General features: G+C 47.9%; 1 protein-coding gene across 1 annotated transcript; it reads left to right on the forward strand.

The window, feature by feature from the left end:
• Nucleotides 1-1,030: 1,030 nt before the first annotated feature.
• Nucleotides 1,031-20,917, forward strand: Ms4a10 (membrane spanning 4-domains A10). Its single transcript, XM_027406669.2, has 9 exons — nucleotides 1,031-1,211; nucleotides 1,569-1,688; nucleotides 2,636-2,692; nucleotides 4,275-4,406; nucleotides 5,332-5,442; nucleotides 5,980-6,064; nucleotides 7,446-7,546; nucleotides 20,646-20,702; nucleotides 20,756-20,917. The coding sequence occupies exons 1-9, from the start codon at nucleotides 1,044-1,046 to the stop codon at nucleotides 20,915-20,917; spliced, it is 993 nt and encodes a 330-aa protein (XP_027262470.2). The 5' UTR covers nucleotides 1,031-1,043.
• Nucleotides 20,918-26,520: the final 5,603 nt, after the last annotated feature.

Genomic DNA, 26,520 nt, shown 5'->3' on the forward strand with positions numbered 1-26,520 from the left:
GCAGGCAGCAGAAAGAGGCCGACTGTGAGCCACACTGGGCATAGCTGGAGCATAAAGCCCACCCCCACAGGGGCACACTTCCTCCAACAAGGCCACACCTCCTAATAGTGCCCCTCCCAATGGGCCAAGCATTCACACACATGAGTCTATGCCGGCCATACCTATTCAAACCACCACACCTTCTCTTCTCTCCCCCATTTCTCCAAACCCAAAAGACATGGGCATGGTTTGGTTCCCATCACCATCAGTTGTCTCATTCTAAGCCACAGAATGGGGACTGTTCACAAAACGCCCTCATGAGCCAGGCCTATTGGCCCGTAGCTCCTGCCAGCCTGCATTATAGCCAGTGGGAGCTCTCTCTTGAAGGGTTTATCTAATTATTCTTTATCAATAAAAACTCGGGAGTCAGATATCGGGATAAGAACCTGAATGATCAGAGAAGTGGCAGAAAAGCAACCAGTGACTTCCAATCTCTTTTGTTCTTCCATCCAAAAGGGCAGAAACCCTCTCTAAGCACCACCCTACTACTTCCTGTCTCTCTATCTGTCCTCAGTCTTCCAAAACCACTATGATTAATTTTGGTCAGCTAGTAGCTAGCTCCTCCCTCTGATTCAAAGCAAACTTCATTGTCAGAATACGATCAAAATATGATACAACACTCTCTTATAGTGGGTATGAAGTTCCTCTGGTCTTCATTTCCCTGCAACCCCAGAGAGGCTGAGAATAGCAGCTATCCTCCATTCCCAGGTTCTAGCTTACTTCCATTTAAATCAAAGTCAATGAGCTTTCCACTTTCTGAGTCCCCACTGGGCTTTGCGGAGGACCTTTTTCTGTGTGTGCTTATATGTGTGTGTGTTTCCCCAGCCCTAATAAAAGCCTTACTTTGCCTTCTGAAAATAAATCAAGTTCAAAAGCTACTGGACAAGGCCTCCACTTTCCAGGGGCAGAGATGACAGTGAGAGTCCCATTCAATCCTCAGACACAAGCTGAACTCTGACAAGGCCTTTTTCTTGGTTCACAGCCAGGGTACCCTGCCAGAGTCAATGGCTGCACAAGCTCCCAAGGTGATTTCCAGCAGTGGCAATGAGAAAGTCTCTCAGTGGCAGGGCCTAGCACCTGCCCAACCTATGCAGAAAGTGGCCCAGCATCTGGCTCCAGATGGGCACTTTGAGAAGGCCCAGGAGAGAAGTGACCTTCTGCAGAAGTTAGGGGTGAGTAGGAAGGTGACTCCCAGGGAGGAAGTTGAGCGGAAGCCCCCAGCTTCCATTTACACTCATCCTAAAATCAAAACAAGTACAAGGGGAGGCTGGTGCTTTGTGGGATGTGAACAGGGCCCAGGATACCAGGCCAACAGAGCCAGGACAGGATGGATGCCCCAACTGGGGTTTTGACATCCTTACCTGTCACTATAGCAGGCCCTGGGGAAGGGGGTCCCTCCTTGATGACCAGGACACCAGAGCAGTGGGGAAAGGAACTTGCTACCACCAGTAAGTAAGTCCAAGCACTGATGGCCGTGCAGGTCCAGCCGTCTGCCACCTCACTTTAGTGACTTCTGGCTTCCCACCCAGGTTTTTCACATTGCTATTGCTTTCGCAAACCTGGCCTTTGGCAGTTACCTCGTGTCCACAGTTAAGAATCTTCACTTGGTGGTGTTGAAGTGCTGGTATCCAATCTGGGGACCTGTCTCTGTAAGTAGGAGCACAAATCGGTGGATACAGAGGTTCACGGGGCCCCTGGGAGACCCTGGCACTGGAGGCATAAGCCCATCCTGTCTCCATCTCCCCTCTCTCTGCTCCGTTCCCTCAGTCACACTAGACATAGCTCCTTCCTGGGGGCACCTGTCACTCGTGGACCCTGTGGACCCTCCTTTAATTGAAGCATGTATGTTGGGCAGGGAGAAGAGCCAGTATGGGGTAGGTTCGCAAGGCTTTTGAGCACCCAAGCTACCTTTGTAGCCACAGCAACCCTAGTGCCCTATCAGGCTGTCCCTGCAGCAACACACAACTGTGATTCACAACTCTGTCCTTGGTGCATTAGCCAGGATGACAGACAATATGAGACTCACACACACACTGTTCCCCAGAGGCCCCATGCCCCTCCAGGACTCCAGGGCCTCTGTCCTGGCCCTGAAAACTGCCTTCACACTTAGCCTCAGCTCCATACTGTCCTCTTGGGCAAATGTTTTCACCCCTATCTCCAGTTTCCCCTCAGTCCTCCATCACCACTGCCCCAGTTTGCATTCCCAACATGGAGACATGGCTTTCTACACATGAAGTGCCCATCACCCTGTGTTCCCCAGGATGGGCACATAGCAAGGACTCAACCCACATGTGAAAGATCGATCCAAAACACACTAGACCTGAGATCCAAGAGCACTGACCCCCCAAGTGCAGGGAAAGGTGAGGGAGGGGGGTTAATGTGACCCCAGCTGTGGATTTGCATGAGGTCTGGAGGTTTGTGTCCTCCATGCGTGAGCATGTTGAGGAGCAGAGCCTGTTGTGGGCTTGCTCTGTCCACAGAGTGGTGTTCTCTGCCCCACCGGCCAACAGGGGTTTGATTGCTCAGGAGTAAAGGTGGTTTTGTGGGTTTTGAAGCACCTCAGCTCTCTCCTTTGACCCTCACACCTGGTCTGCAGTTTCTCATTTCAGGGATCTTGGCCATGGCAACAGTGACATTTCCCAAGACCCCTCTGGTGAGTTGGCACCTGGAGATCTTTCCCTCAAAGCTAGGGGGCAAACAAAGGCATCTGTGTACAGGGATGACCGGAGGTCTGGCCGGGAGCAAGAGCCGGAAGAGGGCATCTGAGAAGCTCCAGATGCAGACAACTGACTAGATTTGACAGGGAAGAAGGGGAGCCCCAGCCAGAGCTCAGCCTGTCAGGAATGGCTCCAGGCTCCCATCCCTCCATCCAGACTAGACCGAGGCTCCTCTATCAGTTGCTTTTCTCTCTGTGTGACAAGATACCTGATAGAAAGTGACTTTGGTTTAAGAGGGTAGAGTCCACAGTGGTGAGGAAGACTTAGACTTGGCAGTGGAAGCGGGAGGCTGCTTGAGTGGATCGGAAAACAGAGAGAAGAATGCTGGTACGCACCTGACTACTTATTATTCAGTCTGGGCCACCCTCCCGCACCGTGGGATGGTGCTACTACCTTCAGGGTGGGTCTCCCTCATCAGTTAAAACTCTCCCGAATACCCTCAGAGAAACGCCCAAAAGTGTGTCTCCTCAGTGATTCCAACTCTACTCAAGTTAACGATGAAGACAAACCATCACAGCTTCCTTCCAAATCTATCAAGGTTCTTTTTAATTTACTTATTCTTTTACAATTTCATGCATCTGTTTTATGTACTTTGGTCCTATCTCTCCCACCATTTTATCCTCTCCTATGACTTCTCCCTCCCACAAAACCCTTTCTTCCTCCCCTCAAGACCCGCTCCTTTCCTGTCTTTCATTGTTTTTTGCTGTCTTGGTTTGTGTTTGGAACCCACTGTGTTTAATTAATGCTGCCTACATGGTTATGGATGGGCCTTATTTGCTGTAGCAAGGGCAAATCTATCAAGTTTTGACTTCACTCATTATGTGGTCCTAAGCCAGCAGCTGAGGACCAATTGGCTCTGTACCCCTTCCCTGAGTCCTGGGGCTGCTTCTAGACAGCCCCTCAGCTCCACACCTTCTCCAGCCCACACCCTCTCTTAGCTCCCTTCTATCCCCATCAACTCTGATCTGGGAGAGTCATCCACACTGTCTCCTCACAGCAGCCCAAGGGTTTGTTCTGGAGTATACTGAGCTTCTCAGGGGGTGGTGCACCACCCAGCAGACGCAGGAGACACCTCGCAGAGACCTGCATGACAGGATGGGGCCTATTTCAGGAGCCCAGCAGGATAGATAGATGGAGAGGAGGAAAGACTCTCAGCTATGAATGGGCAGGACACCTACAGGCTCTCCCTGCCCTTCCCTGTAGGGTCCTCTGAATGTTAGACTCAGACTGGCTTGCTTAGTGTAAGATGATCATTGGGGAGTGTGTCATGATGCATCTTTCTTTACTATAAACCCCATGCACCTGGCAGCAGCTCTTGGGTCCTTCCAGTGTGTCCTGTAGAGGATGTTCGTGCCAGGACCTTCCCAGCAATCAGAAACCCAAAGCCTGGTATGCAAGTTAGCAGCCTTAAGACAGACAGAGTCTCCAGGTGTCGAGGGAGGGTGTCACAGACCAAGCTCCTGGAACGCAGGCCTTGAACTGGATCGCTAAACTCTAACATTTCAACTCTGCTTGCAGAAGATTCTGTGTGTGACAGCAAATGTCATCAGCTTCTTCTGTGCACTGGCCGGCCTCTTTGTCATGGCCAAGGACCTCTTTCTGGAGAGTCCTTTCCCATGGCCCATCTGGAGACCATACCCCAACAGCACAGTGAGTTCCCCTCCCCTCGTGAGTCCTCTGATTCCAAGGGGGAACAGCCTTGAGCTTGGCTGAGCAGAAACAATCACGTCTCAGAAAGCCTGTCCTGGAACCAGGCACTGCCCATCTGTACACAAGCCTCCAGAGGCACAGTGGAAGCAGCATGGCTGACCTTCTCCTGAGTCCACATCACACTGTGATTTGAGTCACCATGTCCAGCCCTACTTTTATACATGGGAAATCTGAGGCCCAGAGAAGGGGAATGTCCTGCTAGATGCTGAGCAGCAAGCTGGCTGTAGGATCACACCCTAGAACTGCTGATTCTATAGCTAAGACACCTTTTCCCAACAGCTTTGCAGAACTGGCTCAAACCACTTTATTACCCCCATTTTGTGGCAGTGAACACTGAGGTTCAGAAAGGATAAATCAGTGGCCAAAAGTCATGCAGCAAGTCTGGGGTACAGTGAAAGTTTAAGCTTTCAACATCGAGTCCAGTGGTCTTTCACTATACCATGGCTGCCTCTACAACAAGAGGAAGCACTGCCACTCGGCCAGGCTCCATGGTGACACACAGTGAATGCACACACATGTTTCCCTAGTGAATGTCAGCTCACCCCACTATAAAACACACTTTCTCTCTGGGCCAAAACAACCCCGTCATCTGAGTAGAATTGTCCAGATCACCCTTAGGGCTGCTTCCAGTTCTCCCAGGGTCTTGATAAACTCTCTGGTCCCCACACTTCGGGAAACCACTCACCCCTATGTGCCAGGCACTAGGCGTGAGGCAGGATGGAAACAGCCCCAATCCCTCAGAGTCCCTCCCTACCCTCCTGGGGAGCCAGAGCCCTGCTGCTTCTGCTGTTCATCTGCCCAGCAGACCCAGATGACAGGCAAGTACCAACGAAGCCCTGCCCCGTCTTCCTGCCACTCCCTGCAGGTCTATATCCAGAGACTGGAGCTGACCCTGTTGTGCTGCACCTTCCTGGAGATCTTTCTGCCAGGGCCCACAGCCATCACAGCCTGTAAGACAGAACGCCTGCATGCAGAGGTGAGGCCTTCCTGAAGACAAACCCTCAAGACATGGAATGTTGGGCAGCAGAGAGCTCAGAATGGACAGGCAGCAGGCAGGGGTCACAAACAAGATAGCAGGACCTCTGTGGAACACTGCATGAATCTCCATATAGTTAATATAGTTATGAGCCATAGAGACACATGTAAAAATAGCTTTACTTCATCTTCTCATCATCCTTTCAGGCAGGTATGTTCTTCCCACTACACAGAAAGTAAACTGAGACTTAGAGAAATCACACCACCTCCTAAAGCCTAGACCCAGCCCAGCCCATGTTGGGAATCCCAGCTGTGTGAGCTGCTTGCCCACAGTCCACTGGAGGTGGAACTAGAACTCAGAACCCACCAACTAGCTTGATCAGTGTTGGAGAGACAGGCACAATAAGCCTCTGGAAGTTCCCTCATCAAGCCTCATATGAACCTTGTGACTTCAAAAGTGACTCTGCCAAGACACATTTCATAAATAGCTGATCATACATGTACTGGGCCAATGGCAACAATGATTTCTCATTTGCAGGATGACACCCCTCTTGTTCCTGACACACCTATGGAACTTGAAGGTCTGTCAATGGGGCCACCATCCTATGAAGCTGTGACCCAAGGTAACACATAAATGAGCAAATTAAGAGGTGAAGAGGTTCTCAGCCTGGGCTCCCCAGATCTTCAGAAGTCACCACCGTCTCTTCTCCCTAACACAGACAGGAGCCACTTCCCCTGGGGAAAGGACAAACAGTGCTATTGTTAAAACAGTCCACCTAGAAACAGGTGGTGGTCCCTTCCCCTATGCCACCAACCCCAGTCCCAGATACCTCAGAGTCTGGTTCAGCTGGACAAAGCTTCTTCTGCTGAATCAGGGTAGGACCAGATGCCCTCCTTGCCAGCCTCCAGGGTAGCTCTTAGGTGAGCCATCCTACTCCAATGTAGTTAGACTTTCCTTTGGGCCACCAGCTCACAAGTAACACAGAAACTAATTATTAATTAGGAAAGCTCAGCCTTAGCTTAGGCTTGTGCCACTAGCTCTTATAACTTAAACTAACCCATTTATTTTAGTTTACATTCTGTCATGTGGCTTGTAATCTCATCTCTCCAAACTGCCCATGCTGCTTTCTCTGCAACTGCCTCGTGACTCCACCTTCTTCCCAGATTTCTCTCTCTCCCGGAAGTCCCACCTATACCTCTGCCTAGCTATTGGCCATTCAGCTTTTTATTACACCAATCACAGCTATGCATTTTCACAGAGTGTACAAATATCCCACAACAATCAGCCTCCCACCCACAGTGGGTGTGCAATGGCTGCCCATAGCTGGGATGGATGTCATAGGCTATTTCTAGAGTCACGAATCATGGGATTTGGGGACATCCAGAAAGACATCAAATCAAAAACCATACAAGGTCTCTGTTTCTGGGACCTCATTGTCTCCATCTATAAGTGGAGGGGAAGTGATGGCCGTGATCCAGGAGGCTCCTGTAAGCTAGAAACCTGAGGTCAGAAGCAGAGTTCAAGATGAGACTCTGACCTAGGAATTCTAAACCTAGTCATGCTGGCGGGCAAGCCGAGGGAAGGACCTGCCCTCCTCCTCCCCAGCCTTCACTGCTCATAGGGAATTTCTGGCTGGGCTGGCTGAGTTGTGGGCCACACTGGGTTCTTTCTGTTTCTTTAAATTGATTTGTTTCTTATATTATTTTAAGTGGTCTCTTTTTAGCCATAAACACTTTAATAACCAAAGTAAGCTCCCCAAATAACAAACATGGTGAACCTAAACATCACCAGATTCTTGACCCCCTCTGCCATAACCTCATCTGCCACTCTCTGATGCAGCCTTCCTAAGGGACCTTGCTATTCTCCAACACACAAGCACACCCTGCCTGAGCCATAACCCCTGCCCTTCCTCACCTGGACCTCCTCCTCCTCCTCCTCCTCCTCCTCCTCTTCCTCCTCCTCCTCCTCCTCCTCTTCCTCCTCCTCCTCTGATATGGGCAGAGCTTGCTCTGGGTCTTTCCTAGGCCACCAGCTCTGGACCACTGCTGGCCTTGTAGATACTTTCCATCAATCTCCACTTCTCACAGGCCCCAGTAGCTTGAGAGTACTCTAACAATGCTCAGTAGTAAGTGCTAGTAGAGCTCCAAACTGAAGTCCTGCCCCACTGATGGCACACAAGATGGTGGCAGCATGGCTCTGGCTCTCCAGAAGGGACATTTCATCGAGAAGGGAGACCAGTACTTTCAAAGGAATACCTGCAACATCAGCCCTCTTAGCTCTTGGGAGCCCATCCTCCCAGCAGCCTATCTCCCACACAGCAAGGGCTTAGCACAGATCAGCCCAGATTTTTTCACTGAGTCCTCTGGGAATGTGGGTCCAGAAAGCACTCGGTCCTTGCTATTGACTTGAAGGAACTGCCAAGTACCCCCCACGCCCACCCTATTTGATTCTAAACATCATTGAATTGTAATGGCTTGGGTCCATTTAAAGAACTATATTATTACATGTGCATGATAAGAGTTTGTAGCTCAGTTGTCAGAGTGTTTTCCTAGCTGGGAAATAACCAAAATGGATCTATTCACCTTACTCAGCTTGCAGAAAAAAAAACGTGGAGATGAACTTTGACTTCAGCTACAGCTCCCATGGCCCTTGAACTTGTAATTCTAGATTCCAATCTCATCAAACTGCTATGTAAAAAGAATCTTTGTGAATCATCTTAGTTAACCTCATGCCACAGGATAAACCAAGGCCCAGATGGGTGATGTAGGCTCACTGAGTGTTACCCAGAAGGTGGCTTTGATGGACATGAGGCTGGACCCCATGTCTGATGTTATCATCTCCCTGGCCCTGTCCCACCTGCTTCCTGGGACCCCGAGAGCTAGAAGAAGATCACCTCTTGTGCCCAGCACCCACCATAGCTCCCAAACCTATTGTTTCCTCCAGTCTGAGATTCTAGCCCCACTGCCACCCCAGAAACATTAAGAGAAACCCACACATGGGCCTCCTCCTCCAGCAATGAAGAATACTTCAGCCCTGAGACAGGTCATGGAGGCCTAATGGTTATTCCTTTGTCCCGCAGATAAACACTGAATTCTTACTGTGCCAAATCCATCCCCACCTCCCAGTGGCTGGACTCCAGTGTTGAGACAGACATGACCTGCATAAATAAATGTATAACTCCTATAAAGAGAAACTGAGATGTTCTGTGAGTGTGATGGAAACAGAGGGAAGTGGAGTGGAGGTCTGTCAAGGGAAGCCTACAGGTCCAGCTGTCCAGGCTCTGCCATTTTTTCTTTTTCTCTTCTTCTTCTTCTTCTTCTTCTTCTTCTTCTTCTTCTTCTTCTTCCTTCTTCTTCTTCTTCTTCTTCTTCTTCTTCTTCTTCTTATTCTTCTTATTCTTCTTATTCTTATTCTTTTCTTATTCTTATTCTTATTCTTATTCTTTTTGTGAGTGTATGTGGTGAGCATGTGTGCATATGCATGTCTGCATGTGTGGAGTATGTGGGGGTATGCATACATGTGTGTGCATGTGGAAGCTATTGGTATTTGAAACCATCCTAGATCGGATGTGGAGCCTGGGGTTTATCCTCATTAATCCTCCTTATTCATGGCAGTGGGTCCTCTCAACCCAGAGCTTGTCAATATGGCTGTTCCCACTGGCCAGCCTGCTCTGGGAATCCTGTGTCTCTCTGCCATCTAAGCCTGGAATTACAGGTGAGCCACAATGCCCTCTCACCGTCTACATAGGTTCTGGGGAATCTGTGCTGCCTAGTTTTATGTCAACTTAACACAAGCTAAAGTCACCTGAGTGGAGGGAAACTCAATTAAGAAAATGCCTCCATCGATAGGTATTGGTGGTGCATGCCTTTAATCCCAGCACTTGGGAGGCAGAGGCAGGCAGATCTCTGTGAGTTCAAGGCCAGCCTGGTCTACAGAACGAGTGCCAGGACAGGCTCCAAAACAATACAGAGAAACCTTGTCTCGAAAAACAAAACAAAAAAGAAAGAAAGAAAAGAAGAGAAAGGAAAAGAAAAGAAAACGCCTCCATAAGTTTGGTCTGCAGGCAACCCTGTAGAGCATTTTCTTAATTAATGATTAATGCGAAAGAACCCAGCCCATTGTGGGTGATGCCATCCCTGAGTGAGTGGCCCTGGGTTCCATAAGAAAGCAGGCTGCATAAGCCATGTGGAGCAAGCCAGTAAGCAGCACCCCTCCATGGTCTCTGCATTAGCTCCTGCCTCCAGATTTTTGTCATGTTTGTGTTCCTGTTCTGGCTTCTTTCAATGATGGACTATGATGTGGAAGTATAAGCCAAATAAACCCTTTCCTCATCAACTTGCTTTTTGGGCATGGTGTTTCATTGAAACAATAGAAACCCTAAGTCACAATCCAAGCTCCAATCCTCATCTTTGTGTTGTGGCAAGTACTTTAACCAATGAGCAGTCTCCTCAGTCTTGCTAGTTCCTTCTCACAGAGACTCAGTCCTTCCCAGGCAAGATCTAAGTCACTTCCCCCATCCCTCTCTCCTTCCAAATTCTCCTGGTGCCTGGCATTGACTCTGAAGCAAACTAATTGAGTGTACCAGGTCCCTGTCAAGGGTTGAACAGTCACACACCCTGAGGATACATGCTGAGATTTAATGCAAGGAATTGGCACATGAGATTATAGAGCCTGCAGAACAAGTCCTGGATGGGTGGAACATCCACAGGGCAGGCCATCCACAAGGAGGCAGTCTGGAAGGCTGGAGTCACCACCCACAGGGGACTTCCTGAGACTCATAAGCCTCTGTCCTCCTTCCAGGATGCAAGGTTTCTACTGGGAGGAGACCTACATAACAGGGGAGCCTTGCTTCTGCTTTGTTTGCCTCTCCACAGATGGAGTCAGGTCCATCTTGATTAGCTAAGAAAGTCTCTCTCGGTCAGTTATGGACTTGATCACAGGCCCAGAACATCTTCACAACAAAAGCCAGACTCGACTCTTCCGAGTAGCTGGGGAACTGGACTGTGACATGACTTTCCTTGAGAGCCTGTGAACAAACATCTCTTCACTGAAAACGGGGAATCAATGACAAAGCAAAGAAAGGATCCCGCCCTAGTAAAGCAGTGAATTTATTGGGGTCACTTGCAGGAGTGACTCAAAAGCAACTTGCCACCAGCGTGGAGACACAGCTCATAACAGCTGCATCTTGGGTGTTGTTATTTTGCTTAAATTAGAAATAGAGAAAAGGAGGCGAGAGATGAGACATGAGACTATTAGACACGGTAACCAGTTTATTATAGGCCCAGCAGAGTAGGGAGATTAAGAGAGAAGAGAAACAGGGCTAATGGCTGACCACCATGGCCGGTCGCCATAGAAAGAGAGAGAGAAGAGAAGCAGAAGCAGACAGAGAAGAGTAGAGAGAGCGTAAATGGTCATTGAGTCTGTCTTTTAAAGGGGTCCTCTGCACCTGCATGCAGACCTAGTTCCCATGGAACCCTGGGCTGACCAGGGTACTGCCTGTTCCACCAGGTTAACAGGGGCAGGCCAGCAAAATGCCTGAACCTTTCACTTGGCGCTGCCTGTGCAACTTGGCACCAGACCCAAGGAAGCATCTCCTCTCCCCAGTGACCTTGGGGTTGGGTCCTCAAGAGTTCCCTGACTCCCTGGACTCCTTGTGTGCTTCCGAGTCATATGCGGTCCCCGCCCTCCTCCAGGTAGGAATGTTTAGGAATAAACAACACAAGAATCTTACCAAGGCCACCTACCAGAAGCCTGTCATAGTCACACGGAAACAAAGCAGCACAAGACCAGGTGATTAGACTAGAATCTACAGAATTACCTTTGCAAGCTGGAGGGGGTTGGCTTTCCAACATCCCCACACTAAGCTTTTTACTTCAGGCCACTAGCGACCATTTATTAAGTTTTTCTCTGTGCCAGACACCATTGTAAGACAACTTTTGTAAGATATTCTTAACAAAAGAAAAAAAGAAAGAAAGTCTTAGGAAACTCAGGCAGAGGGAGGTTAAGCCATTTCCTCATAGTTAAATGGTTTAAATGAGAAGTACACTTGGTCCCCAGATGGTGGTGCTGTTTGGAGAGGTAATGGGGATGTGCAGCCTTGCTAGTACATCACTGGGGGTGGGCTCTGAGAATACAATGTCTCCGCCAAGTCTAGTTCGCTTTCTGCTTCATGCTTCTGGTTAAAGATGTGAGCTCTCAGCTTCCTGCTCCTGCCACTGTGCCTGTGGCCACGCTTCCTTCCTTTCCTTGGTGGACTCTAATCTCTCTGGCACAATACACCAAAATAAAGTCTGTCTTCTCTTAGTTGTCATGGTCTGTGTTTTACCACAGCAACAACAACAACAAAAAAAGTAACTAATACAGTCACACACAAGAGTGTGCTAGAACCAGGAATCCCACTTAGTCACAGGCTGGAGTCTGAACTCAAGATCATTCTGCCATCTTATAATCAGCAGGCTTACAGTCTCAGGGAGTTCAGAAAGTCAGGAGTCTCATGAGGGCACTCCCCGGGATTAAAAACAATAGACAAGCCCCAGGAAGAAGCCAGTCTTCCTTGGATCTGCCCACAAGTTAGACAGCCCCGCCCGCCCCTGGGTGCATCTTTTATGAACTGTGTCACTCACTCCTGGTTCATGTATGTTGGAAGTGTCTGAGCAGGGCATTGACATCCTCTCTTGGTTCTCAAGGGTGTTGTGGGAAAAAAGGGCCGTGGTTGCAGGTAAAGATGGTATTCCTCCAGGGACAAATGATGAAATCCATGGTGCCAGAAACAGGGTGTGGAGCCTCATCTGACTGATGACCACCTCTGAAAAAAGAAGTGAGCAGATCCACGGGAAAAACTCTGGAGAGTGCAAAGGTAAACAGGAGGTTGAATGTGGTGGCACACACCTCTAATCCAGACAGAGGCAGGCAAGATGTTTGTGAGTTTGAAGCCAGCCAGGTCTACATAGGGAGTTTTAGGCCAGCCAAGGCAATATAGTGAGACTCTGACCAAAAAAAAAAAGGAAAAAAAGAAAGAAAGAAAGTGTAAAATTGCTAGAACTGGAGCCCTGAAGTCCTGGGAACATAGAAAGGGAATCCACAGTTCACCCTGAGATGGAGCAGAAGGGATATGTGAGAACTAGATGTGTAAACTGGATCTGGGGATAGGGCTCCTGGTGAAGTATACAGAAAGACTTGGCACAAACAGAGCAGGATGCAATTACACCCTCCAAATACAGAAGACTCCACTACACAGATGTATGCACTCCAAGTTGGCAGCTGAGATATAAACCACATAGTCAAAATCATCCTTGAAAGTCTCTTAAATTGGAACCAGGGGGGATGACTCAGTCAGACTTCTGGCACCCATGAAAAAGGCAAAGGCAGAGGCACTCATCTGTAACTCTGTCTCTAGGGAGGCAGAAACCTGGAAATCCCAGCTGTGCTGCAGTCACTAGCCAGCCAGCATAGCTCAGGGTTCAAAGAGAGATCATGTCTCAAAAGATAAAGGAGAGAGTAACAACACACACACACACACACACACACACACACACACACACACACACGCACGCACGCACGCACGCACGCACGCACGCACGCACGCAGTGAATCTCTACCCTCCACATGCATGTACACAGACATGAATGCACACTTACATTCTGTCTTAGTTACTTTTCTATTGTTATGATAAAAATGCAAGGCAACTTATAAAAGAAAGCATTTGGGGAGGGGCTTACAGTCTCAGAAGGGTGAGGCCATGGCCATCATGGTGGGGAGCATGGCAGCAGGAAGGCAAACATGGTGCTGGAGCAGTGGCTGAGAACTTAGATCTCATCTGCAAGTACAAGACAGCGAGAGCTAACTGAAAATGCTGTGGGCCTTAGAAACCTCAAAGCCTGGCCCCAGTGACACACCTCCTCCAACAAGGCCACACCTCCTAACCCTTCCCAAACAGTTCCACTAACTGGGGGCCAAGTATTCAAACATATTAGCCCATGTGGAGGCCATTCTCATTCAAACCACCACACAGATGTGCACATATAGCCCCCAATACACACACAGAGAGAGAGAGAGACAGAGATGGAGAGAGACAGAGACAGAGATGGAGAGAGACAAAGAGAGAATCCCTTAAATTTCCAAATGTCCAGCATGTAAAACCAAGCCACCTAAGGAAATAGCACATGCCTCCATTTCCCACTAGAGTCTCTCTGTCAACTTCTAGAGAAGAAGTGGAAGAAAGGGGTGACTGGTTATTTGTGTTACTTTTCTTCCCCATCCCCAACCCTTCAACTGGTAAGAAAGTCAGGAGGAGAAGGCATTCACAGTCGAACCTGACAGAGTTCAGTGCCATCTATGGGATCTGCTCTGAGTTGATGGGACCAGGCTGAAGTACAAGATAGAACTTGTCAGTGGTGAGGGGACATGAAAAACATGAGGGACCTTGATAAGAGGTCCTTCTGGGATCTAGATTGCCTGGGGAGCCTTTTAGAGACAGAGCCTCACCCACAGACCTTCCCGCCCTGCTGCAACTCCCACGTCTGCTAGTGTATTTGGTTGTCACAACTAGCGGTGCTACTGGCATAGGGGACAGAGCCTTTTAGAGTCCCAGGGTTCAAGAGGAGAAGGGAGTGTCCAGGGGAGAGGCACTGAGCCAATTGTCCTTCCAGCAAGAGATTTATTAACTTCAGCAGGCAGACGGGCAACACAGCATGGCGGGGGGTCTGAAGCAGTGAGTTTCCGGCCCTCTTAGGGCCGTTATGAAGAGGGATCAGAGGTGTTGTGCCATAGACAATGGGTCCAAGGTCAGCTGATGTCACCAGCTACACTAAGAGACATTGTGTGTTCTTGTATTCCTGGCTGGGAATACAGACATTTGTGTTTATATACAATCTTTTATTCCTGGCTGTCCCACAGACATTTCTGAATAAGGGCCTTCTAGAAGAACAATGGGCCTATCTCACATGCAATGAGACCATGGTCACTTGTCCTGCCTGTAATCTGTCTCCATTTAGAGAGCAGTGGTTCTCAACCTTCCTAATGCTGCAACCCTTTAATACAGCTCCTCACATTGTGGTGACTCCCAACCATAAAATTATTTTCACTGCTAATTCGTAACTGTAATTTTGCTACTATTTTGAATCATAATGTAAATATTTTTGAAGCTAGAGGTTTTCCAAAGGGGTTATGACACACAAGTTGGGAACCATTGCTTCTAATGGGTCTGGACATCAGTGTAGAGGTGACTTGACAATTTGTGAAAGTTATGAGAGGGGAAAGGCTATAGCTAGTGTTGCCAAACTTGGGAGTCAGTCTGGACCCCAGGTTGAGCCACTTGTCTTCAAGAAGTCATTTTTTTTCATGTGTGCCTGAATGTATGTACGAGTACTGTGTGCATGCAGCTGAGGGCATCAAATCCCCTAGAACAGGGGTTTCCCAACATAGGTGCTGGGAACCAGATCTGGGTCTTCTACAAGAGTAACAAGTATTCTCAGCTATTGAGCCAATTCCCCAGCCACTTGAGAAGCCCGCTGAAACAGCCCAATTAGTAGTAAAAACAGAAAAGGGAGATGTATTCAATGTAGCCACATTGGGAAAACGGACAGAGAGATCCGGTGGCACCCGTCTCCAGCCATCTCCAGGACAGCCATATGCACATCTAAGCAGTTAGTCAAAGTCCTATCAGTGTCTGGGCTCACAAGTTATTAGAAATGTGTGAACCACCCCAGGACACCCAGAGCTACATAGTGAGACCCTGTCTTGAAGGGAAAAAAACCTTGAATGTGTAAAATCATTTTTCTAGGAGACAAGCACCATAACCCATGCTTTTTCCTTCTGCTAACATGAAATTCCTAGGGAAATCCCCTCTTCTTGGAGTCCACTGTTCTACTAGTCTGTAGTCAGATTGAGAGACAAACATCATCTCCTTAGAATCTCCTCATTTCTGCCAGGCTTGTTATACTTGGCATGGACTGTTAGCGCTTCTCTTTGTGTTGAGAGGGGGGAGAGACTGTGGCTGGAGGGGGATGGGTTCTAATGGAGAACAGTCACACTCTGAACACTCCTGAGAGCACAGGACAGGGTGGCATAGCAAAGAATTATCCAAATTCCAATATCGGAACAGATATGCTCAGATGAAGCCTGGCCTCCTGAATGGTGCTATAGATCATTGGGGTCATTTTGTGTATTATAGAAAAATCTGTCTGGGTCCATGGGATGGAAAATCTGGAGACGTTCCAGCCCAGCTGCTGGCTTACTTGCTGGCCCATCAGTCAGCTCAAGGACAAGCCTGGCATATGAGACTTCTTGCCTGTCCAGTCTTATCCCTCACTGCTCCTGTAGTCAGTCTCATCTTCAGGCAGCTTGAGTTACTTGCCCAGGGAGACACAGCTACTGACCTAATAACATTTGCTCAGTCAGGAAAGGGCCCAGTGCACATGAGAACGGATTTCTGAATTTGATTTAGGCAGCTTCTCTGACCCTGTAGTTACTTCTAATGTACTGACACTAGGTGGCACTCTAAGTCCAGGTTTGCATTGATTACTCAGTCATGTGAAACAGAGGCTTACAGGTGCGGCGTTAGCTTTTTTTGTGTGTGGATGCAATATCCCTGTTAAACTTACAGCTAATAAACTCCTTAGTCATCAGTCTGGACTTGTCAGAGACATTCTTTGTGTTGTTGTCTCCAATTAAAAACATCCACCCACAAAATTCACATAGCAGGTGCACAAAATTCACAGACATTAAGAAGAGGGCTGCCCAGGGGTCCAGTGCTTGCCCAAGAGTGGTTGCTCCCTTCCAAAAGCCCTGTCCAGGAAGCAGGGGCTTTGACATCCCCAGGAGTTTGAAAGAAATTTAATCTCAACTTCTCCAAGCACTGAGTTTGTTTGCAATTTGACAAGAGCTCCAGGCTGCTTGGTCAGGTTTGAGAAACATCTAAGTACCTCAGAATCTTTAGTGAACACCTTCTAGAAAGCTTACAAGCCTTACAGAACTCTGGGAACAGATAGAAATTGTAAATGCCCTCGACTCAAAGAGGAGTTAGAGGGATCACGGTAGGCAGGGAAAGCAAAGGCAAGCCCCTTGAGGTGGCAGCTTCTTGTTCCCAGAGACACTGCAAAGAGAAATGGTGGGAAGGCACAGGGGCAGGTATCTAAACAGGTTCAATAAGGGAAAGGGAAGGACCCAGGGGCCCTATATAAGACCCAAGCCAGCATCCCACTAACAGGTTTCCTGCCTTACACCTCTCCCATCCCAAAGGGATAAAGCTGTTACTGTGCCTTTCTCAAGTGCTTGATCTTCTGTCTTTCCCAGATAGTCAGTTCTTTTCTTTTTTAATTGAAAAAAGTCTTTTGTCATTCAATAGATTTGTCATTTTGTCATATTTTTCTCCTCTCCCAATTGTTGCCAGATCTTCCCTAACTCCCTGCCCACCCAACTTTATGTTCTTCCCCTCTCTCTCTAAACACACACACACACACACACACACACACACACACACACACACACACACACGGTGAGCAATAACTTGGGAGAAGGAGACTCTTCTGTAGAGCTGGACAGGGAACTCCAGGGATGCAGTTTTCATGAGTCGGTGCCTACACTGACATGGGCTTTTTGGTGATGCAACTGCCTTCAAGTCACCCATGTTCCTAGAAGTAGATTCTTACCCTAATAAACTCACCGGTGTACCAAGCTGTGGCTTTGGGGTACTCTGGAGTTATAAGATCCTGGGATGTGGTAACTTCTGATGTGTGTCTAATTTAGTTGAGTGGGGAGAGTAGAAGCCAGTGTCCCTTTAATACAAATTATAGCCCTCGTTCTTTCTGTTCAACATGGCGCTGTATGTGCACATACCAACAGAACACTTTCCTCCCTTGCTCTTACCCCACTCTCCCCATTCACAGATCACAGAGCTGACTTACTGAAGGACAATAGTAAGGCTCATTCTAAATACACTTTTACTGGTTTGGGGTGGTTGGTGTTGGGGTTGTGACTTTTCTTTTTTTGTGACTTTTCTTCTCTGCTGTTACCTCTATCATTTTCTTTTACCAAAGATGACTTTAAAAAAAATATGTGTATGTATGTCTGTGTGGGGTTATATGCACATAAGTGCAAGACTTCTTGGGGGCCAGAAGAGGGCATCAGATCCCCAGAGCTGGAGTTACAGGCCCTAGTAAGCCACCAAACCAGAGTACTAGGAACAGAACTCAGGTCCTCTGCGGGAGCAGCATTTATTCTTAACCACCCAACCATCACTCCAGACCCCAGGTGAGTTTTTAGAAAATGTGTTTAAAGGCTGATAGAGTCCTTCTTGGTAAATGGCCTTTTGCATATCACATCTGAGCAGATCATTGAGACCTGAGCTGCCCACTGGTAAGTCCTGAGCCAGGCAAGAGCTGCCCACTGCTAAGTCCTGAGCCAGGCAGGCCATTGGTCCTAAATTTGTGAAGCACATTGTGAAGTCTTCAGAGGTGGACACTGGGGCTAGAGCAGTCAGTCATTGTTCTTTCTATGTAAGGGGATTGTTTAGTTTAGGAAAATAAAAACACTAATGTTCCAAGGAAGAGGACTCCAATTTCTTTTCTCCCTCTGGGTGAGGTCTTTAGGTGGAAGCCTGAGCCACATGAAACGACTTCTTGCAACTCCATGGCCCTAGAAGATGCCAAACTTCAAGGATCACACAACACACACCAGGGTCTTCTCTCTCCAACCAAACTCAACAGAGCTCAAGGTCAACATCTCCACTATACACGGGTGTGTGTGGCGGGGGTAGGGGGGTGTAGTCTCTGATTCACCAGTTTATACCACCAACAAAAGAAGTTTCCTGAACTAAATCCTATGTGTTGACCCAGGCAAGTACTATCAGGGTGTCTAGGAACTAATGTTTTAAAATCTTTGGTATAGACCTGAAATCTACCAATATGAGTATTTTCAATTTCTGTTTGCCTTTTTCTTTATTTAAAGTTGAAGCCAAGTATGGTAGCACATGCCTATAATCACAGCAGTCAGGAGGGGCAGGAGGATTGCTGTGAGCTTGAGCCCACCTTGGGTACCATAGCAAGTTCCAAGCCAGTCTAGGCATCACAAGACTATCTTTCTAAAAAAGGAATGGAAGGGGAGAGGAGGGGAAGGTAGGGAAGGAAGGGAGGGAGGAAGGAAGGGAGGAAAAGGAAGGAAGGAAGAGAAAGGAAGGAAGGAAGAGAAAGGAAGGAAGGAAGAGAAAGGAAGGAAGGAAGACCAGGGTGTGGTGGCCATGTCTTTAATCCCAGCACTTGGAAAGCAAAAGCAAGCAGATCCCTGTGAGTTTGTGGCCAGCCTGGTCTACATAGAAGGACTCTGTCTCAAAAAACAAAACAACTGGAACTATTATTATGAAGCTATTATTCCCACCACAATGTGAACTTGTCTTTGCCCAGGATATGATTTTACATGATCATAGCTGCTAGAACATGATGATTCTAGCGAGATGCTCTTAAAGGATTGTTTTAAGTTTTTCATGTTTATTTTTTATTTATTTAATGTGTATTTGTGTGCGCCTGGATGAACTATGTGCATGCAATGCCTATGGAGGCCCAAAGAGAGTATTGGATGGCCTGCAGCTAGAATTACAGATGGCTGGGAGCCAACCAACATGGGTACTAGGAACTGAAACTGGGACCTCTGCAAGAGTAGCCAGTGCTCTTTACCACTGAACCATCTCTCCAGCCCCAAGGTTCATTTTTTTCAAAAGATTTATTTATTTTTATCTTATGTGTATGAGTGTTTTTCTTGCATGCATGTCTGTGCACCACATGCATGCCTGATATCCACAGAGGTGAGAAAAGGGTATCAGATCCCCTGAGTTGTGAGCCACCATTATGGGTGCTAGGAACCGGGTCCTCTGCAAGAGCAGCAAGTACTTTTAACTACTGAGCCATCTTTCCAGATGTCCCCACCCCAGCCAAAGTAGTATTTCATCTTCACTCATTCATTTAACAATTACTTATGATTATTTTCTAAGTAGTAAATATTACTATGTTTTTGAAGTATGTTTGAAGTATATAGAAACAAAGAAAATAAGCAATGAAAAACTATGCACAATAAAGTGACATTCTAGTAGGTTTTGTTTTGTTTTGTGTCTTGGAACTCACTCTGTAGACCAGGCTGGCCTCAAACTAGATCCACCTGCCTCTGCCTCCTGCATGCCAGAACTAAAGTTATGCACCACCACCTCCCAGAAGTGACATTCTAATCAGTAAAAAACAGACATAAAGAAGGATCTGGTACTGTACCACACACATGCATATGCACACATGAAGAAATGTGCAGGCCCTCACATGTGTGCTCATGTACACACACACAGACACACACACACACACACACACACACACACACACACACACACACACACACACTTGTGCACCAGGAAAGACAGTAGAATATCTTAATATATTATGGCCAAGGATCAAGAAAGAGCTTGCCACCCACTCAGCCTCTGATGAAGTAATATAGTGATGCATAGGTGGCACCCCTGCCCATAACCTTTTCCCCAGGAAAGAGTACCAAAAAGGCCACAGATGTACTCTCCATATCAGTCACAATTGTTGCTTAACAAACCATCCCAAGACTTAGTGAAGTAACTGTGTTGATTTTGGCAGTACCGATATAGGAAGGGAGAGAGTATCTCTGTTTCATAATTGTATAATTTCTTGGAACTCTGCTAGTCCCAAAGTTAGGAATGACCTGACGAATGGGGCATAGAATCATACAGAACTCTCCACTCCCTCTCCACTCCCACCTGATAGACGATAAAGGGTATTGGCAGCCTGGTGGGCTACCAAAGACAGCTCCAGTCTCTCCACATAGGGTGGTTTGTGCTTCTTCACATGTCGGCTGAGTTCCAAGGGCCAGCATCCCATGAGAGCCAGCATCCCATGAGAGCCAGGCAGAAGTACTCAGCAGCCCATGATCTAACCTCAGAAATACATAACAATAATTCCATTGTGTTCCATTAGCTGGAGCTATCCTGGAGTTTGAAGGATAAAGAAACATAGATTCTAGCACCGGAGGGGTATCCAGGTCACACAGTAAAAAGATCACACGGATGAGAACACACCACCCAGGCCAGCTTTGGAAAACCCAGTCCTCAACACCTTTCCAAGAAAGTCTATCTAGACAATGGCTGATCCTCCCCTGGGGCCACCCCCACTCAGTCTTACTGTGTAAGATCTGGTTTCTACAAGGATGAGAACAAGAAACTCTGGATGGTTGGAACCTCTCTGACCATCAGCTTCTGGCAGGTGAGCAGATTACCCCCGTCCCCCTTCTCCTTGAGTTTGATCTGTCTCCACAGGATGTGGCAGCAATATTCTCTGGTATTATACTGGGGACAGACTCCATGTTCTGGAAATTAGTGGACCATATCCAGATTGGTGTCACAGAGCAACTAGTCCTAAAGCTGGAGGACTGCCTTGGCTTCCAGTTTAACAGTCCCTCCTTCTCTGCTCAGCCCTGAACTTCAGATGATCCGCTTCTCTGAGCCTGGCCTGCCTGTGTCCTGAGCCTTTCACCTTACTGGGTCCTGATGCAGCTTTCTTGCCTTATTTGTGCCTCTGATGCTGACCTCACAGTTGGTCCTTCTAAAGACCCCTCCTCCCTTGGAACCCCTCTCCTGGGCTCCCAGTGCAGCATGCCCCTCAGGTGCCTCTGATCTAAAGGTGCCTGTGGAGAAGGTATGGATGGGAACTTCATGCCCTGCGGATCTCTGAGCTACCAATGATGGCTAGAAGTTGACCTGGTGCTGGGCAGAGGACTCTGTGCTCAGTGGCTTGAAGGCACAATGGGATGTGTACAGGGAGCATCTGGTGTACTTCTCCCACATGCTCAGTTCTTGGCTCCTAGAAGTGATGCTGACCCTAACCCCCGCCCCCAAAACTTGTTTGTTTTTAACTAATTAAACTTTACTGCTTTTACTTTTTATTTTTACTTTTTTAAAAAAATAAAAGAAAGTCTCTCTATATCTTTGCAGAGTCATTCTTAAAGTTGAGAGGTAAAACCACACAGCAGAAAATGATAACATCTGAGTATTATGTGGAGAAGTACAGAACAAAGTATCACTCTGATTAATCTGCCCTTATCTCTATAGAAAGCATGCTTTTGTTTTATTTATTTAATTTAATTTAGTGCACTTATTTAAATATCCAAGCTGGCCCCTACCTCCTGATCCTCCACCTCTTACCCACCAGCCCCAACCCCCACCTCCCAACTGCTGGGATTAAAGGCAGGCACCACCATCTTCCAGCTCCACCATCTTCAAGCTGAGAACCACTTTTAAATACCTGCAACTTCTGACTTATTTACAAAGAACCGTCAGCCTAGGCTAGAGTGGGAACTTGCTCTAACTTTAGATCAAGTGCCCAAGACACAAAGGCAGAGAGGTGTGGGTAAAAATCACAAGTGTTTTAGAAGCAGAGTTCTGAATTTAATTTAAACCCTCACTGGACCACTGGCCAGCTTCTATCCCTGCACCTCTGAAAAATGAGATTACCCCAAGAATCAGACAAGACCTGCAAGCACCAACCTTAGGTGCTAGATGCGGACAGAATCTTGATGTCTTAAACTACAGGCCAAACTGGAACGCTTCTATGACGTTCTAATCTACCACAATAAAATGCATTTTTATCTGTATTGCTGAGCATCTTGTTAGTGGCATGCCTTTCAACCCCCCACATGGTGTCTGTGGAGGAAACAATCTGTCCGTTTCTATGATACTCTTTCCGTAGAGAGAATCAGAACATCTGAGATTCAGACTTATGATCACGGGCACACAGTCAATCAGTTCTTGGTGGCTAAGTCAATGATAAGATGATGGTGAACGCTGGCTCTGCCCTGTGATCCAGGTACGTACTCCTGTACCTAGTGTAGGATAAGACATTTGGAGAGAGACTCACCCACCTGAGGCTGAATGCACCATCTGAGTGAGATCTGGGGCTGGTCTGAGCTACTGCAACGTGAGTGGGTAGAGAGAAGAGAGATCCCCACCACTAAATCAGGGACCAGTTTAATCCATAGTTCATCTGTGGTTCAGGGAAGGGGACCTCATACTTTGTTCTGGGATGCTTTTTCTTGGTCACCAATTCAATGTCTCCAAGGGCTAGGGGGTGGATGGCTCAGTGTTGCAATCCTTGCTTAGCATGTGTGAAATCCTGGGTTCCATCTCCAGAGGTTGCCATGGAGATGAGGCCATCATGCCAACCGAGAGGGACAACCACCACTAACGTGAAAATCAGACTGTGGCAAAAATGGAACTGTCAAGATGCCAGATGTGGAGGAAATGAGAAGGCTAGCTAGTAAACAGGGAGGGAGAGGAGGGAAGTGACTTATTCTGAAACTTTGTCATTGACCAGATCTTGGGAACTGAGAGTCTGATTGTGTGCAACACTCAGACATGTTTGCATGTCTTTTGGATAAGCTCTCCTTTTATATTCAAGCTCCAGCTGACACCCTCTGGTAATCTGTACAGGGTCTGTCATTGTCCCATTCAAGACCAGCCCCAGGCAGTTCTAGTGGTGGCTCCCAGCTAGTTGATGGAGCCAGGTCTCAGACTGAGGAATCTGAGTTAAAGTCACAGTTGAGTGACTTTCGGGAAGCCTCATGGCCTCTCTGAGATGTCATTGCCTGTTCATTAGGGAAACATTCCTGCTCAGACGACCTCTGGACTTTCGGATTTATGTTCTCCAGGGAATCCCCTAAAGTGATAAGTTCCACCAAGGCAGGGACCATGACTACCTGTTCCTGATGTTTTTCTAGTATCAGGCACTAGGGAAATAACTAGTTCTTGGTGCATAATGGGATGATGGTGAACTTAGTGTCTGCACTGTGTGGAAGATAAAGGCGGCAGGCTCTTCAGGTTTTGTTCATCCCCTTCTCTAGGACATTGGTCCTCAGGGTGTGGGCTGTGGACCACTACACCACACACAGTACCATTGCCACCAGGACCAGTACCTGAGAATTTGCTAGAAATCAAAAACCACAACCCCATCCCAAACCTACTGAATCCTAACATTTGGGCTTGAACACACATTGCATTTGACTAATTCTCACTGAAGCTGGAGAAGGAGTGTTGTTAGATACACCAGGAAGCAGATGGGATGGTATAAGATACCACCTTCTTAGGGTCCCTACATCCACATGCTCAGGTGACACTGCTAGCGCCTTCTATGACCTGTTCAGGGCAGGAAGCGTGCTGTGGAGACTAGCAGGGGACTGAAGAGAGAGAAACTAGCTCCACCCACCCATACACATACAAGCATCCCCACTGGCTGCCAACCAGGGGATGGCTGCAGTGCCCCTTCCTCTTTCAGCACAACCTGCAGATGCTTCCAGAGGATCTAGAGATAAGCTCTACTTACTCTCCTCCACCCTGAGCAGCAGGTACCAGAGAGCTTTGGGGTGGCCCTTCCCGCTCCCAGCAGCTTCCCAGAACCCCGTGAATGCCCTGCAGGCACAGCTGAATGGTTCTCTCCTCCCACTCCTGCCCTCTTTCCCATCTCAAGAGTCAAAAGGGATGGGGGCTGAGATGAGCACTTTCAATAAGAGCTGGCCCCTGTCCTGCTCCATGTACTCTGTGGGACCAATTCATGCTATACACCTGAAAGCAGCTATTTACACCTGTCAAAAAGGAGGGGGATCAAGGGTTATATGAGGAGCTAGACTTTGAAGATGTCAAAACAACTCAACAGAAGTCCTACACTAGTCAGGCATGGTGGCTGACACCTGTAGCAAGCATTTAGAGGAGGATGAGATAAGTGGGTTGCCATGAGTTCCAGGCCAACCAAGATGGCTTGGGGAGGGGGTGAAAAAGGGGACATGGGAAAGGGGGAGGGGAGGGGAAGGGATGGGAGGGAGGGGAGGGGATATTACAGTATCTAAAGTAACACTGGGAGACAGCTGGAGTCACACGGAGGGTTTCCACTGGAGGTCCACACTGTGGCTTACTGCCAGGAAGAGCATGAGGGCAGGGTGCAGGTCATAGTGCTGGAAACTATGGAGTAGGGAGATGATGAATCCATAGTGCTGACTGTCGTCAGTTCTGGGGGAGTGAGGAGGGAGGCCTCTGGAGAACTGGGGGACAGTTGGAGAGACAGGAGATTTCAGTCTGACTACAAGATAATTCTAGAAAAGCTATAGGAAATGTGTCTTTGAATATGCAAGCAACTGAGTAGCAGAGGGAAGCCTACTGCCAGGTTTTTACATGGGCAACCCTGTTGAGTCTGCACAACCACTCCAGAAGGCAAGTGCACTGATCTTGTGACTCTCACTTTATTAAAAGCGAAACGGAGGCACAGAGGGGCTTGGACCCTGGTGAAGGCCAGGAAACAAATAGGCGGTAGAGGCAGGAGTCACGCCTGACCTGTCTGACTCGGAAGCCTGGACTCTTCATGGCAAGTGTCCCTGTTCTCCAGAAGGTAACCAGGGCACAGAAAGGATAAGGCACTTGGCCAAAGCCAGGCAGTGAATGACACTGTGCGCCAGAATTAGTCACAGACTGGAAGGTTTAGCTGCCTGGCAACTGCCCCTCCTGCAGACATTCCTGTTCCTGACTGCCCCTGGCCTATGCACTGGAGGGGCATGTCACACATGCCATGAAGTGCTTACTGGGCAAGACCTGGTTTATTTATGTAACCTGAGATCTGCTGACTGAAGGAAACCAGTGCCCACAGATGGACCCATGATATAGATCAAACACTCTCCTAGGCTTCATCATTCACCCAATAAGGGCAGCACAGTTGAGATTTTTAAATTTCCAGCACTAACTAAACACTTGCTGCCTACCAAGGGTCTCCTGGTGCTCCTTTAGTCCCCTGGAGTACCAAGCCAGGAGGATGATTGTCAATTCTAGTACCTGGTCTGCATTGACAGATGCACACATGCGCGAGCATGAACACACACACACACACACACACACACACACACACACACACACACACACACACACAGAGGCACATGTGATTTATACAAGCAGGAGCACACAGCACATGCATGCTTGAGCCAAGAAAGTTTGAAAGACAAGTCCAGACAGACATACACAAAGAAACAGACAGACCTTCATTAGGCCCCTGCATCTCACTGTTCTACCAGGAAATTCAAGGTGCAGATCTTTGATACAGTAACAGGTGCCAACTATTGAGATGAAGATTTATGTGTAAATAATCTGTTTCAAATTGTCCCCCCACCCACCCAGAAGCAACCATAAACGAATGGGAAAATGAACCTGGGAGAAGCCTGAGAGCATGTGAACTATTAGGTTACCTTCACAAAAGCCTGGGGCTGAACCCTGCTCAGGTCTCTGGGAAACACAGAAGCCCCTTCTTGAGGCTTGATTCATAAAAGTAAGGGAGAAAGCAACTACTCTACAAATTTCAGGAGCCTCCCCTGAACCCTGCATACAATGGCAAAGGCAGTCTGGGCTCAAGTGGAGCCTTGCATACATGTCAAAGGCACACCCAAAGTCGTTTATTCAAAAGCCATCACACACACACACACACACTACCCTGACAGGGACACAAAATCAGCGGAATTATTTTAAGTAGACCGGGAATGTGATCTGATCAACATTTGCAAGCGATCCCTCCAGATAGAGGTTAAGAGTCAGGAAGTAGGGTGAGCTGCGGCAGCCTGGAGCAGGAGTGGAGGCATATGAGCTCCTCCCGAGTCCCAGGCAACCCACGATGTGGTTCTGCGTAGCGGACCATTCCAGCAGGGGCAGGAATTTAAGTAAGTAAACAGAAACTACCCCTTGAGAATTGAGAGGCTGGACGAGCTGGGAGAGTTGGTGCCTGAAGCACAACTCCCTGAAGTTGTCCTTGGATAAGGAAAATGAGGGCTCTGAGCCCACAGAGTGACCCTCAGAGGCAGGAACTGACCAGGGAGGTGGCAAGGGCGGAAACGTTTAACACAACTCAAGACTTAGATTTCCCACTCCTGTAGGCCCGGGTGCATCCTCCTTTGTAACAACGCAAAGCCTCTATGTTACAAAAGAAAAAACCGAGGCCGGAAGAAAGCAGGACGTCCGCAAGTGCGCTTCCGTCCTGGTACGGAAGAGAGTGCGTCTGACGT

This window comes from Cricetulus griseus, chromosome 3 (genome assembly GCF_003668045.3).
Source record: "Cricetulus griseus strain 17A/GY chromosome 3, alternate assembly CriGri-PICRH-1.0, whole genome shotgun sequence".
NCBI lineage: Eukaryota > Metazoa > Chordata > Mammalia > Rodentia > Cricetidae > Cricetulus > Cricetulus griseus.